The sequence below is a fragment of the Macrobrachium nipponense genome, chromosome 40, assembly GCF_015104395.2.
Source record: "Macrobrachium nipponense isolate FS-2020 chromosome 40, ASM1510439v2, whole genome shotgun sequence".
Lineage (NCBI taxonomy): Eukaryota > Metazoa > Arthropoda > Malacostraca > Decapoda > Palaemonidae > Macrobrachium > Macrobrachium nipponense.
In genome coordinates, this window is record NC_061101.1 from 17,742,284 (window position 1) to 17,754,938 (window position 12,655).

Genomic DNA, 12,655 nt, shown 5'->3' on the forward strand with positions numbered 1-12,655 from the left:
CAAAGAAAACTAAATTTTCCATTTTAAGTATTATTAATAGAATTTTTAAGGCGAGTGATTACCCTAGTGTTCGGGAAATAGCAACAGTTTTACCCTTTGTCAAACCTGGGAAAGATTCATCTGTCCCTACAAGCTATAGACTAATAGCTTTAACATCCCGGTTATGTAAACTTATGGAAAAAATGGTAAATTTTAGGTTAGTATAGTTTTTACAATCAAAGAAGATTATATCATTATCTCAGTGTGGCTTTCACCGTATGCACTCTTGCACAGATGTATTGATACATTTGGAGAATGCAATTTGTCAAGACCATTTGCTTCCAAGCAGCATTATGTGGCGGAGGTTTTCTTTGACCTAGAAAAGGCTTGAATGATACGACCTGGAGGCATGGAATTATGAAAGTCTTGCATGAAATTGGTCTGCTTGGTGAACTACCACTTTTTATTAAAGTTAAAGAAAAAATGTTATTTTAAAGTCAGAGTTGGTAGTACTTTGTCTTAATTTGAAAGAACAAGAGGAAGGAGTCACCACAGGGAAGTGTGTTAAGTGTCACTCTGTTTGCCTTAGCCATAAATGGGATAGCCTCAAAAATTCCAAAAGATTTAATGTCAACAATGTTCGTTGATGATCTATCTATTTCATGTGCTGCATCTAAAATGTCTGTTGCAGAGCGAAAACTTCAGTGGTAATAAATATCAGTTGGGCAGCTGTTATGTATTTCTGCCGTATCAGAGGGGTTCATCCAGACACCCAGATGTTTTTAAATGGACAGGGACTTCCATGTGTACAGGAAACAAAGTCTTTAGGCCTCATCTTCGATAGCAGGTTAACATGAGAAGCTTCTCAGGAGCCTCAAAGTCAAATGCATGAAGGCCTTAGATGTTTGAAAAGTCTTAAGTCATACAAATTGGGGGCTGACAGAAAGCACTTGTACATGTTTATAAAGCAGTGGTTACTTCAAAATTGGCATATGGGTTAGAAATCTACTCTCAGCAACTGCAAGAAGATTAGATACTTTGAATGCAGTTAACCAGGGGGAATTAGAATTGCAGCAGGAGCCTTTAGATCCTCCCCAATATCTAGTTTATTTGTGGATTCCCCTAGATTTAATAAGGAAATTTGCCCAATTGAAATATGGTACTGCATACAGAGACCTCCTGAGTCCTTAGTCCTTAGCCTACAATACTGTTTTTAAAGGCAGTTTTTGTATACATGAAAGATATGCTTCATATCCAAAGCCTTTGGATACAGGGTAAAAATGTGCCTTAGAGGAACTCAATGTAATAAAAGGAAAAGTAATTCCAGCAAAATGTTCAAGATTCCCTCAATGGAAGTTGCCCTCTGTGAAATATTGTAAATGGGATATTGTTCAGATGATATTCTTAAACAGAAATTCATTTGTCATGCTGAAAAGCATGATAACTCAAGGCAAATCTTTACCGATGGCTCCAAATCCAGTGCAGGCGTTGGGTTTGGAGTGGTATACCCTGTCAGTAGTTTTTACACATGCAACTTACCCGGCAGATATATACTTAGCTTATGTCTCTGACGTCCGACAGAATTCAAAACTCGCGGCACACGCTACAGGTAGGTCAGGTGATCACCCCCTACCGCCGCTGGGTGGCGGTAATAGGAATCATTCCCGTTTTCTGACAGAATTTTTCTGTCGCCGGTGCTGACAACAACTTTGTTGGTAGCTCCTGCTTAGAATTTCTTGCTTGCTTCGCCGAGGATTATTTGGGAAGTATTTGATCTTTGGTTGTTGGCATACGCTTTGTGTTGGATTTAGTTAGTAATTATGTCCGATTAACACCTGGAACTCTGTTTAGAGTATGTGTAAATGAGGGATGCAAGGTGAGGTTGCCTAGGCTACTTTTGGACCCTCACACTGTTTGTGTAAAATGTAGGGGGAGGGATTGTTCGGTTAAGGATACGTGTGATGTATGTGAGAACTTAACTGAATTACAATGGAAAGAACTAACTTCGTATGTTAGAAAGTTAGAAAAGGATAGGATTAGAAAAGCTTCAGCTAGAAGTTCAAGTAGATCCTGTTTCTGCGGAACAGGATAGTATTTCTAACCCTATAGTAGCTTCGCCATCTTCCTTTTTGGTTTCAGCTCCTTCCCCCCCGCAGCGAACCCGCAGATGTGTCTGCCGAGAGAGCCGCTGTGGAAGCTTCAATCCGCAATTTGCAACAGCAATTGCGAGATATAAACCAAGGTAAGGGTGAAGTGTCTAGTGATAAGTGCAGTGTCCCCAGTGCAGTGTCCCCAGTGCAGTGGAGGGGGCGTCTGACCGACTCCGCATCGCTCCTAGGCCTAGACCTCTTTCAGACTCCCATGCCCAGGGGAGGAGGAATGTCGAAAGCCGCAAGGGGGATGTAGAGTATCCCCAACGGTCAGGCGTCCCTTCAGCAGGTCCTGTAGACTCGTCCCAGGCTGCTATAGAGAGCTATAGGAAAAGCCTCTTAAGGAAGTGTTTTTCCGACTCTGATTCGTCCTCTCCTAAACGAGGATGGAGCTCTTCTTCCAAATCGCGCCCTCTCAAGAGAGCCTGGAAACCTCCAGGAGTAGGCGCTCTTGACTCCAGCCCGGAGCCTTTTCCGGAGTATTCTCCTGCGCCTAAGAAGGCTATGAAGGATCCGGAATCCTCTCCAGAAGGGATTCGGTCATCTACTAAGAGATTCCTGTTGGACCTCCAAGAGAATCTCTCTTCTTTAGTAGGCTCGCTTTCGACTAGTAGGCGCAAGGAGCCTTCTCGCAGGAAGGACGCCTCTCTTCCAGTCAAGAGGTCGGTTAGGAAGGAGGAGTATGATAGACGATCTTCTCCAGTAAGAGCCTATTCGCCTCCTAGAGTAGACGACTCCTTTGAAACTTCGTCGAGACAGGGAAGATGGTATTCTCCTCGTAGAAGCTCGGAAGCTAGGAGTCATAGCGCAAAGCGGCAGGAAGTAGGCGCTAGATCCTCTCCTTGTAGGAGTAAGGAAAGAGTCTCCTTGCGAGAAGACGATCGGTTCGTATCTGTCGAACGATCTCCGAGGAGTAGGATCTCCTCTGCAAGTGGTAGGAAAGAACGAGAGCGCTCTACTAAGAGAGATAGAAGCGAGAAAGGCTCTCCTTCTAAGGATGATTGTTCTAGAAGGCGCCAACGTTCGATAGGACGCCTGGATGATCGAGTCTCGTTAAGTTACTCGAGACCTTATGATAGGCTTTCTTCAAGGGAGTCAAGCGCCTCTCCTAGTAGGTTCCAAGATTCTACGAAGAACCTAAACAGGGGTTCGCGCCCTACTCCTGGAAGAGTATCTAGAGCGGACGCTTACCGTTCTCCTAGCAGGCGTCGAGAGCCTGAAAGGAGCCTAATCGAGGATCTGCGCCCTACTCCTGTAAGACGATCAAGAGTAGGCGCAAGCGCTTCGCCTCAAAGGCAGCAAGAGCCTAAAAAGAGCCTTTCCAGGGATTTGCGCCCTAATCCTGGTAGATCAGGAGTAGGCTCTGACGCCTCTCCTCGTAAGATTCAGGAGCCTGAAAGGAGCCTTTTGTCAGGCGCGCTCCCTACTCCTAAGAGTTACAGAAGAGTAGGCGCAAGCGCCTCTCCTCACAGGCGCCAAGAGCCTGAAAGGATCCTGACTTTGGATTCACGCCCTACTCATAGTAGGCGCTCGAGAATAGAAACGAGTGTTTCTCCGGATAGGCGCCAAGAGCCTAATAACTCAGGCTCTCGATCCTCTCGATCCTCTCCTAGTAGGTATCAAGAACCTAGGGAGAGAAGTAAAGCGGAGTTTTGTTCTTTACCGAGGAAACATATCTCGGGTATTGAACTGGCGGCTCCTTCGGACGAGGCTCTTGAAGGCTAAGAGTCGCATACCTGCCAAGGAACTTCTTCACCGAAGAAGTCTCCCTCTCCGAATGTAACTTTGGAGGAAGTCTCGGAGGAGGAAGAGACGAAAGAAGTAGGAGTCTCTGATTATAAGAGACTTTCTGCATTACTTCTTCAGGAGTTTGGGGACTCGCTGTGTTCAGCTGATCCTACCTTCTCCGGGATCTCTGCTATCAAGTACTAAGTTGGCAAAATCCCCCTCTTTTTGTCAAGATGCGGCCAACTCTATCTATGAGGAAGGCCATCAAGAATCTGGAGAACTGGCTCCTGGTTAAGAAGGAGGCAGGTAAGACGGTGTTTTTGTGTCCTCCGTCTAGATTGACAGGTAAGCCGGGTGTCTGGTACGACACGAAGGAACCCATGGGGTTAGGCCTTCCGGCTTCCGCAAACGCGGATTTTTCTGCTCTAGTAGAATCTTTCTAGAAGACGCTCTCTACTGTCGGCTAAAGCGTCTTGGGGAATGTGCGAGATGGACCATTACTCAAGGGTCTATTTCGCACACTTGAAGTCTTCAACTTCATGGATTGGGGCCTTAGGAGATCTAGCAAAAAGAGCGCAAGATCCGGAGTTCGTGACTATGGAGGTGTTATCAAGTGTCCTTTCATGCTTGGACAAGGCAGTCATGGATGGATCCACAGAAGTAGCATCTCTCTTTGGAGCAGGAGTGCTCAGATCAGTTTATAGCTCGTTTCTCTCCAAGTCTGTTTCGCCATTACAGAGATCCTCTTTGCTTTTTTTCTCCACTCTCGGAATACCTTTTTCCTCAGGAGACAGTGAGGGACATTTCCAGATCACTGTCGGAGAAAGCTACGCAGGATCTTCTTGCTCAGTCCGCCAAGAGGCTTAACTGGCTGTGCCGATGGCTAAGAGAGAGGGAACAGCGAATAAGGTGTCTTCCAACAGCCCTTTCGAGGAAGAACAACCTCAAGACCCACAACTAAGAGTAGAAGGCCGTTCAAGAGAGGAAGATCTTCTCGAAGGCCATTCTCGAAGCCGCAGTGAGACAGGAGTCCTCCAGACTCCAGTAGGAGCCAGACTTTTGAGGTTCGCGAAAGTCTGGGCTCAGAGAGGGGCGGACAACTGGTCCCTCTCGATCCTCGAGAGAGGATACCTGATCCTTCAGGGATAAACCGCCCTTAACATCCACTCCAAGGGAGTTAGCGGCAAGATACAGAGATCCTTTAGAAAACCAAGCACTATTACATCTGGTGCAACAGATGCTAGAAAAGAAGGCGATAGAAAAGGTATTAGACATTCATTCACCAGGTTTTTACAATCGCGCTTTCTGGTACCAAAAGCCTCTGGGGAGTGGAGACCAGTGCTGGACGTAAGCGCTCTGAATCACTTTGTGATCAAAACAACGTTCACGATGGAGACGACGTCGTCAGTTTCTTTCAGCGCTAAGAAAAGGAGATTGGATGGTGTCATTGGATCTCCAAGATGCCTACTTTCATGTACCCATCCATCCCTCGTTCCAGAAGGTATCTAAGATTTATGATACAGGGCCAAGTATATCAGTTTCGCGCCCTTTGTTTCGGTCTTTCCACAGCTCCCCAAGTTTTCACGGGATTGATGAAAAATGTAGCACATTGGCTGGCATTTAAAAGGAATAAGGATATCGCTGTATCTCGACGATTGGTTGATTCGCTCGCAATCCAGGGATCAGTGTCTGGAGGACCTAAGGTCAACGTTGGACTTGACTCAGTCTCTGGACTGTTAGTGAACCTCGGGAAATCCCAGATGGATCCCCAGCAAAGCATTGTCTATCTGGGGATTCTGATGGATTCTCGGGGTTTTTCAAGTGTTTCCGTCCATAGAAAGACAGGAACGGTGCATTCTAAAAGTAAAGACCTTCCTAGAGAAAGAAACAATGTTCCGCGAGGGAATGGATGAGTCTTCTGGGGGGGGACCCTCTCCTCATTGGAACAGTTCGTTTCTCTAGGGAGGCTTCACATAAGACCTCTTCAATTCTTCTTGAAGGAGAATTGGGACCAGAAGAATCAGGATCTGTGGGAATCTTTTCCTCTGTCCAGAGAGATAAAGGAAAACCTCAGCTGGTGGTTAGAACCAGGCAGACTGAACGAGGGACTATCGCTGCAGTTACCGAACCCCTCCCTAGTGTTGTTTACAGACGCTTCGGAGACGGGATGGGGGGCGACGTTGGGCCCGAGAGAAGTGTCAGGCACCTGGAGTGGGGAACAGGTGTCCTGGCACATCTACGAGAAAGAGTTAGTGGCAGTGCATCTGGCTCTCAGGCAGTGGGAAGCCCAAGTCGCAAACTCAGTGTTGCAGGTAAATTCCGACAACACGACAGCTCTAGCCTACATAAGAAAACAGGGGGGGACTCACTCCCTCTCACTGTACAAGAAGGCGAAAGAGCTTCTTCTATGGTCAAAGGAGCGGAACATCACACTCTTGACGAGGTTTATACAAGGCGAGAAAAAACCGTCAGAGCAGACTTGTTGAGCAGGAGAGACCAAGTCATTTCCACGGAGTGGACTCTAAACTCAGAGGTCTGCAATCAGATTTGGAACCTATGGGGAAGGTCAAACATAGACCTGTTTGCAACTCATTGGAATGCCAGGCTGGAGAACTACTGCTCTCCGATTTCAGATCCAAGAGCAGTAGCGATAGACGGCCTCCTCCTAAATTGGGAAGGAATAGACGGCTACGCTTTTCCTCCTGTTTCAAGATCATAGGAAACGTAATAAGGAAGTTTGTTCTGACGAAAGGAGTAAAATTGACCCTAATCGCCCCATTTTGGCCAGCTCAAGAGTGGTTCACAGAGGTACTGGAATGGATGATAGATTTTCCAAGGTACCTTCCTTTACGGAACGATCTTCTCAGACAGCCCCACTTCGACAGATACCACAAAAACCTCCCCAGCGCTCGGTCTGACTGCCTTCAGACTGTCGAAGGACTCGTCAGAGCGAAGGGGTTTTCACGCGCTGCTGCAAAGGCAATTGCAAGGGCCAGGAGACCGTCAACTATACGCGTGTACCAGTCGAAGTGGGAAGTGTTCCGAAGGTGGGCCAGGAATCAGAATGTATCCTCTTCCAGTACCTCTGTGACGGAAATAGCAGATTTCCTCTTATATTTGAGACTAAAATGTAACCTTGCAGTCTCGACTATAAAAGGTTATAAAAGTATGCTTTCCTTGGTGTTTAGACATACAGGGCTAAACATCACGGATGACAAAGATTTACACGATTGATTAAATCATTTGAGACTTCGAAGTCCAAGGACAGCCAGACACCAGCTGGAACCTGGATGTGGTACTGAGGTTTCTCATGTCAGAGAAATTTGAACCTCCCAATAACTCAACGTTCAGAGACTTGACTAGAAAATGATCGATTTTTCTCTTTGCATTAGCATCAGCTAAAAGGATTAGTGAACTCCAGGCTTTAGAAGGCACAGTGGGCTTCAGGAAGGATTCTGCAGTGTGTTCATTTAACCCCCTATTTTTAGCAAAAAATGAGAATCCTTTTAAAGCCTTGGCCAAGGACATTTGAAGTTCAAAGGATTGACTTCCCTGGTAGGGAGAGAAATAGAGAGAACTTTGTGTCCGGTAAGGATCCTCAAGTTCTATCTAGAGAGGAAAAAACAAATGGGAGGAAACTCAGAGAGCCTTTGGTGCTCGGTAAGAGATCCGAGAAGAACGATGTCAAAGAATGCACAGGCATTCTTTATCAGAGAAACTATTAAAGAAGCACATGTTGCCTGTGAAGAGGAATACCTCGGGCAGCTGAGAGTGAAAGCGCATGAGGTCAGAGCCGTAGCAACCTCATTAGCTTTCCACAAGAATATGTCGTTAAACGACTTAATTGGATCCACATATTGGAGATGCAATTCTGTGTTTGCGTCTAACTATTTGAGAGATGTACGTGTGACTATGATAAGTGCTTCTCTCTCGGACCTTACTGTCTGCGGATTCGGTGCTGGGACAGGGGGTGGGGGCTGAAACCAATCTAGCTTAGTTTAGATAGATTAGGAATTTTAATCTTGTGGTGTTGTTTTTATGGTCGATTGAAAGTGGTCAGGAAAAGTACCATTTTCAATTCGTAGTGTATAACAAAGTAGTGTGGTCAGGTGGTCGAGATTGGTTGTTTTCATGCTCCTTGTAATGTTTTGGACCTAGGCTCTGTCTTGTAAGAGGGTTAGTCCCCGTTGATACGACAAAGGTGAAGGCTCTACCATGTAAGTGGGATAGGCCCCATTGGTATGATCCAAATAAGGCTCTGTCGAGTAAGCGGGCTCGCCCCCATTGACATGATCCAGAAGGGTTCTCAGTGATAGGTCTCATCCTCACTGGAACTCTTGAGGCAAGCAGACTCATAGACAGTTCTCATGAAGTCTTCTGCCCAATAAGGTAGGAATCAAGGTATTTAAGTTTATTTATAGTACCTACAACAAAAGTTGTTTTCCCTGTTTTTTGAATTGCTATTCATATTGAGTAACTATCTCTTACGCCCTCCTCCAAGGGTGCCAATCAGCTAAGTATATATCTGCCGGGTAAGTTGCATGTGTAAAAATGAAATTGTTAAGATACAATAAAGTTTTACACATACTTACCTGGCAGATATATACGTTTAATGGCCCACCCATCCTCCCCTCAGGAGATAGGGGAAGAAAAAATTCTGTCAGAAAACGGGAATGATTCCTATTACCGCCACCCAGCGGCGGTAGGGGGTGATCACCTGACCTACCTGTAGCGTGTGCCGCGAGTTTTGAATTCTGTCGGACGTCAGAGACATAAGCTAAGTATATATCTGCCAGGTAAGTATGTGTAAAACTTTATTGTATCTTAACAATTTCATATTTGTGGTGCACTACCCAGTTTCTGTTTTCTATTTTTACTACTGAACTTTTTACCATTTTAACACACTGAAGAAAATTGTAACTTTAGAAGGAGACAATTTTACTATTTTTTGTGATTCCAGAGTGCCTTGGAAGCTTTGGTATCATTTAATCCAGTACACCCTGTGGTACTGGAAATAACGGAGTGGCTGTTTTTATAAAAACAAAAACAGAAGGCAGTTAACTTCTGCTGGGTTCCTTCACATGTTGGCATTGTTGGAAATGAACGAGCTGATTAACTGGCTAAGTCAGGTACACTAAAAAAATCCAAGAAGTATAGCAATCCCTTGCTCAGACTACATTCCTGAAATTAAAAAGACAATACATTCAGTTTAGCAATTTTATTGGACAATAGAGAGCAATAATAAAATGAGAGAACTTACTGATATAATCAACCCTGGCTTTATATGTTAGAAGACCGTGGGAAAGAGACTGCATTATGTAGGTTACGGATCGGCCACACACGGATTAATCATGGTTTTTTAATGAACAATGACCCTGAACCATTTTGTGAGGATTGTCTTGTGCCCCTCACTGTAAAACATTCAATAGTAGAATGTCCCAGCAATGTCAGTAAGGAACCGTCATTTTAACACAGTTGGAAGAACGGATTTTAAACTGGATGCCATTATAGGAAGAGATTTTAATGAAGATAGCCTTTTTAGTAATCTTCAAGAACCAGGTCTTCTTGAAAAAAATTTAGGTTAGTTTGGTCATGATGTTTGTGTATGTGTTAGTGTATATAATTTGCTTTTAAGTCTTTTACCAAGTTGAATTTTTGGAAGTATGCGGGGTGCCTGTGTTGCTTGTAGTACTTTTGTTACAATTGATTGAAATAGGTGTGTAGGTGGTATGGGTATTTTGTGTGTTCTTGGGTTCTCTGTAGTTCTCAGACGATTTAATTTTTATATAAACATATTTATAGATTTTTAATTGACTTTTTCCTTTGTAATTCCTTTTAATGATACGGCGTCAATAACCTCGTCCTTGCTACGCCAGTAAGAACTAACAAATCAATCAATCCATACTGGAGAGAAGCAGTCATTCACCTATGCCAAAGGAATTTTTCTCTACTCCATGTTCTCAAACATGCAAACTCATGCTAAATAAAAATTATTTATATGCACTGGGTGTTCAAGTATCCTTTTCATTAGAACCACCGCAAAATGCGCATTCAATTTTTATGCGCAGAAAACCCATTCTTCTGTAAATGATTTATAATATAGTACTCTCAACTCATGAAGAAAAGATGCTGTTCATTTTATTATCAAAATTAGAGTAAGTCAGGAATTTGTGGTAAAGGCAGAAGCTGCTGGTTGAATTGTCAACCAACATTGGCCTGAATAAATGTGTCAATTTCAAACAGAAGGCAAGGTGGTTTTATTTCTTTTGAGACAAATTATGTCCAAAAGATCATTGCACTGTCGTGTTTGTTTCCCCAGTGGAAGCTTCTTTTAGAGTTTAAAAAAATTACATGATATTATTTTATATTTCACATTCTGTGTTTGTTATGAAGAGTACTAATAGGTCATGTTTTTCTCAGATTTATTTTCTTTTATTTCAGAGTATTACAAACTTAGGAAAATTTCTTCAGAGCTTAACTGGGATTGAGGATTGTAAATGGAACATCCTGTGGAAATGCTGTTAATCAAAGAAGAGAAGGAGAATTTGGAGAAGAATCGTTTTGAAAACACAGACGAAGGCTCTTCATATTCAGACTCCTTCAGAACCAGAATATTTAGACTATAGTGACACTGATGTGAACTGTTCATCCCAACCTGCCAATTCCAAGGACAGCTCTCCAAGCTGTGATGATATAAGGGGAAAGATCTGTATTCCAAAAGAAGAAAACAGACATTTGGGTAAAACTGAAGTATTTTCAAAGACAAGCGAAGTAGCAGGGAAGGAAATAACTTGTGCTGAATACCAAAGGACATTTTCACAGATGTGCAGCCTGAAATCCCACATGAAAACTCATATGGGAGAGAAACCATATACCTGCTCTTTGTGTCAAAGAAGTTTTTCTCAATTAGGTCTTTTAAAAAAACACATGAGAACTCATACAGGAGAAAAACCTTATAGTTGCTCTATATGTCAAAGAAGTTTTGCTGAATCAGGTTATTTAAGAAGACACATGAGAACTCATACAGGAGAGAAACCATATACTTGCTCTATATGTCAAACAAGTTTTGCTGAATCAGGTTATTTAAGAAGACACATGATAACTCATACAGGAGAGAAAAAGTTCACTTGCTCTGTATGTCTAAGAGGTTTCTCTCAATCGTGTGATCTCAAAAGACACATGAGAACTCATACAGGAGAGAAACCGTTTACTTGCTCTATATGTCAAAGAAGTTTCTCTCAATCGTGTGATCTCAAAAGACACATGAGAACTCATACAGGAGAGAAACCATATACTTGCTCTATATGTCAAGGAAGTTTTTCTTATCAAAATACTTTCAAAATTCACATGAGAACTCATACGGGAGAGAAACCGTATAATTGCTCTGTATGTCAAAGAAGTTTTTCTATATCAGGTACTCTCACAAAACACATGAGAACTCACGCAGGAGAGTAACTATATACTTTCTCTGTATGTCAAGGTAGTTTTTCTCATCAAAATACTTTCAGAATTCACATGAGAGCTCATACGGGAGAGAAACCGTATACGTAATTGCTCTACGTGTCAAAAGAAACATGTCAAAAGAAATTTTTCTTCCCGAAGTGGGCTCAAAACACATGAAAACTCATACGGGAGAGAATATAGAGGTGCAACAGTAGACCCCAGGCTGGGGCCCATTGCATCCCGGATATAAATTGAAAATTAAGAGAAACATAAGCCAGAGAGAAACATACTACATGCTCTATATGTTAAAGAAGAATTTTTTTTACATTACAGTAATCTCAAAACACAAATGAGAATTCATGCTGTATATAGATACCATATACACTTGCTCTGTATGTCAAGGAAGATTTTCTGGTTCAAGTCATCTCAAAGCACCAGAAAATTGGCATTGGGCAGAAACTTTGTACTTTATCTTATAGTCAAAGCAGTTGTTCTAATTCTGATACGTATTCTGAAAGTGCATGTTGGAAATCATTGTAGAGAGAGAGGACATTCTCTAGCCTAATGTCAAAAATATTAGACAATTTCAAATGATTTGATTACTCATGAAAATTCATAATATTTAGAAGACAGTTGAATGTACTGAATCCCAAAAGGGTTTTAGTTATACCTCTGTTGTAAAAAAAGAAAAAAAAATAACCCATATTGGAGAGAGAAGCCATTCACATCTTATGAATGCCAAAGGAGATGTTTTAAATCAAGGTGTCAAAAGGTGTGTGAAAACTCGTACTAGGAAGAAGCCATATACATAAAACTGACAGAGCAGAGATAATAAGATGGATTTTTTCATTAAACATCAGTGAAAATTTGGTGCAGTTTGATATTGATATGTTCTTGGTTTTAAAATTCTACAATAAATGAGGTAAGCATGAGTAAATCCTAATGCTTTGTATCAGCTCACTTGTCATAGTTGACGATTGACTTTATTGTATTCTAAGCTAACAATTCAAAAATGTGGAGCCAGGACTTACTTTGTAAATGACTAAAGTATTATATGTATTATTCTGATAAGATTAAATCTCTCTTTTTAATTAATTGCAATGTATAGACTTGAAAAATATTTATGAATATATAAAAATAGATTATATATGAGTAAATCTTTCATTTGACCACATTTAAAACTTCAATAATATCTTAATTATATTGTACACTACCAAAAGTTTATTGTCAATGCAGCTAGTGTAGTATACGGTTTATGGACTAAATTCACCATTGACCCAATGCACCAACACTGGTCTGAATGCACTTAGTGTCTGGTCCCAGAACATCACTTCCCAATTAAAGGTTTGTTTTGT

General features: G+C 42.2%; 1 protein-coding gene across 2 annotated transcripts in view; it reads left to right on the forward strand.

Annotated features, from left to right (window-relative positions):
* The window catches only part of LOC135211964 (gastrula zinc finger protein XlCGF57.1-like), a 54,020-nt gene extending 41,575 nt beyond the window's left edge, over positions 1-12,445 (forward strand). For both annotated transcript variants that reach the window (XM_064245218.1, XM_064245217.1), the window contains one exon: positions 10,299-12,445. In XM_064245218.1, coding sequence (XP_064101288.1) covers positions 10,680-11,312 — 633 coding nt within the window. In that variant the 5' untranslated portion in view covers positions 10,299-10,679 and the 3' untranslated portion in view covers positions 11,313-12,445. The remainder of the gene's footprint in view (positions 1-10,298) is intronic.
* The last annotated feature ends 210 nt before the right edge of the window (positions 12,446-12,655 follow it).